This window comes from Austrofundulus limnaeus, unplaced genomic scaffold (genome assembly GCF_001266775.1).
Source record: "Austrofundulus limnaeus strain Quisiro unplaced genomic scaffold, Austrofundulus_limnaeus-1.0 Scaffold8, whole genome shotgun sequence".
NCBI classification, from domain to species: domain Eukaryota; kingdom Metazoa; phylum Chordata; class Actinopteri; order Cyprinodontiformes; family Rivulidae; genus Austrofundulus; species Austrofundulus limnaeus.
In genome coordinates, this window is record NW_013952410.1 from 237,304 (window position 1) to 239,175 (window position 1,872).

The 1,872-nt window shown below is 40.2% G+C and overlaps 1 protein-coding gene across 3 annotated transcripts in view; it reads right to left on the reverse strand.

Annotated features, from left to right (window-relative positions):
- Positions 1-232: 232 nt before the first annotated feature.
- Positions 233-1,872, reverse strand: part of armc9 (armadillo repeat containing 9) — a 35,673-nt gene continuing 34,033 nt past the window's right edge. For all 3 annotated transcript variants that reach the window (XM_013999540.1, XM_013999534.1, XM_013999548.1), the window contains one exon: positions 233-1,268. In XM_013999540.1, the coding sequence (XP_013854994.1) occupies positions 1,246-1,268 (23 nt within the window). In that variant the 3' untranslated portion in view covers positions 233-1,245. The remainder of the gene's footprint in view (positions 1,269-1,872) is intronic.

A 1,872-nucleotide genomic window follows, 5' to 3' on the forward strand; every position in this document is an offset into this window, starting at 1 on the left:
CTTGAATTAAATGCATATGGCGACAAAGTGATTGTAAATTATTGTTTTACTATCTGGGGTCCAATATGACAATAACAGCTGGTAATAAAATGTGTCTAAATGAGTGAGTTATTTAAAAAACGTACTCGCAACCTGCTGAGATTTAACATATAGTCAAACACAGCTGAAAATCTTTTAAGTTGTGCATARTATTAACTAAAGAAGTCCGGTCAGGCTGCAAAGACTAGTAAGCAGTTAATGTGACACAAATTTATTTAGAACCACAAAAATCAACAACTATAAATAAATACACATCAACACAGCAGTAAACAATGCAAATGTACAATGCAAGCAACAATGAATTTAAGATATTTACAAATATTCAATCTATTGTTTTTACTAATGTACTTTATAAACTCTGATATAATTTAAAAACAAGAATTAATCAGACAAGTCACACTGGGATATGCACATTTTCCGGAGTGTCAACCAAAAAGTCTCTTTTCATACAATTTTAAAGTAAAATGTTGCATTATTTTTATTTTTACATTGTAAGGGCAGCTGGTGTYGTCATTTATTCATGCAGATACATATTTCGTTCTTTTGTTTTTGTTTTTGGAAAAAGTCACTGGATTACTGATTTACAGAATTATGGTGAGACTTATAACTGTATTTTGTATTTGTGATTCAAATATAAATGCAAAGGGGTTTAAAACACATTAAATTGTGGTCTAAACAGAAAGATGGCTCTGAAAATCTCTCCATTTCTACAGACAAAAAACTGAAAAGAAAAGAAGTGAGAAACCAGTGAGCTAGGATGAAAACAAAAAGTCCTGCACTATTGTGTTTCAAACAGCTCTGGATCAGAGAGTTACATCCAAGTTAGAACACAACTTGTATATTATCACACAGCACTTTTGTCGCTTTGTTCCAAGCACCACCTTGAGAAGAAAAACTAGAAATTCAAGGGCTTCAGGGTTCACAGGGTTGCATGGCTGGTGATTATGATTATTGTCCGCCTTCGTATTATATTACCAATTGAGTCTGTGTTGAAGCCAAAAGTGGGTGGGTGGGGGGGATGCAGGGCAACAATCCTGCACATTGTTCCACACACACTCCTCTTCTTCCTCTGGCTGCAGCAGCTGATCCTGAACCATCCCTGCTGGCCTGACCCTGAGCGCAACCTGGAGGGGGCGGGGATGAGGTTACAGGAAGCCTGATGCTCCTGGGGAGATAGTGCTTCCCCCAATGGTGACAGCTCCCTCTTCACCTCCTTTTGGACTGCTTGGCTGAAAATGGAAACAAGAGGAGAGGATGAAGACGGGAACAGCAAGGCTGGTGGGACATCTACCCCGTTCAGTTCAATGTAAAACCCCAAACTCTGGATTATACAACATTTTCAGATAATTTGGTAGAAAGAAAAAAAGACACTGCCGAATTTAAGCCCTTTCAAAGAGCAGAAAAATAATCAGTTTTTCTTACTGCAGGCATCTCTGAGGAGAGGAGCCACAGTCTTAAGAAACACTGTTTCTTTTTGCATGGCAACATAATGGTGATCTGTCATCACATCCAGTCACTGTGGACAACCTGTCTTGACAAGGATAATGCTGCGTTTTCCATCCAAGAACAGAGGCTTCCCTCTGTTTGCAGTGAAGGAGTGGGTGGCCCAGTCAGCAACACAAACACCTCCTCTATCTCTCCTTCAGCAAAGTGAGCATCTCTGTCACAACTTGTGTGTGTACCAAAGGTGGGCCTAAAGCAACTCAGTGTGTGTTTGGATTTACCACCTTGTGTGGAGACCAGAGTTCATTCAGCAGCAAAAACAACACATACTTTAGTTCACGTGTGAAACACAAGGCCGGGTCACTCCCATGTGCCCCCCCCCCCCCCCCC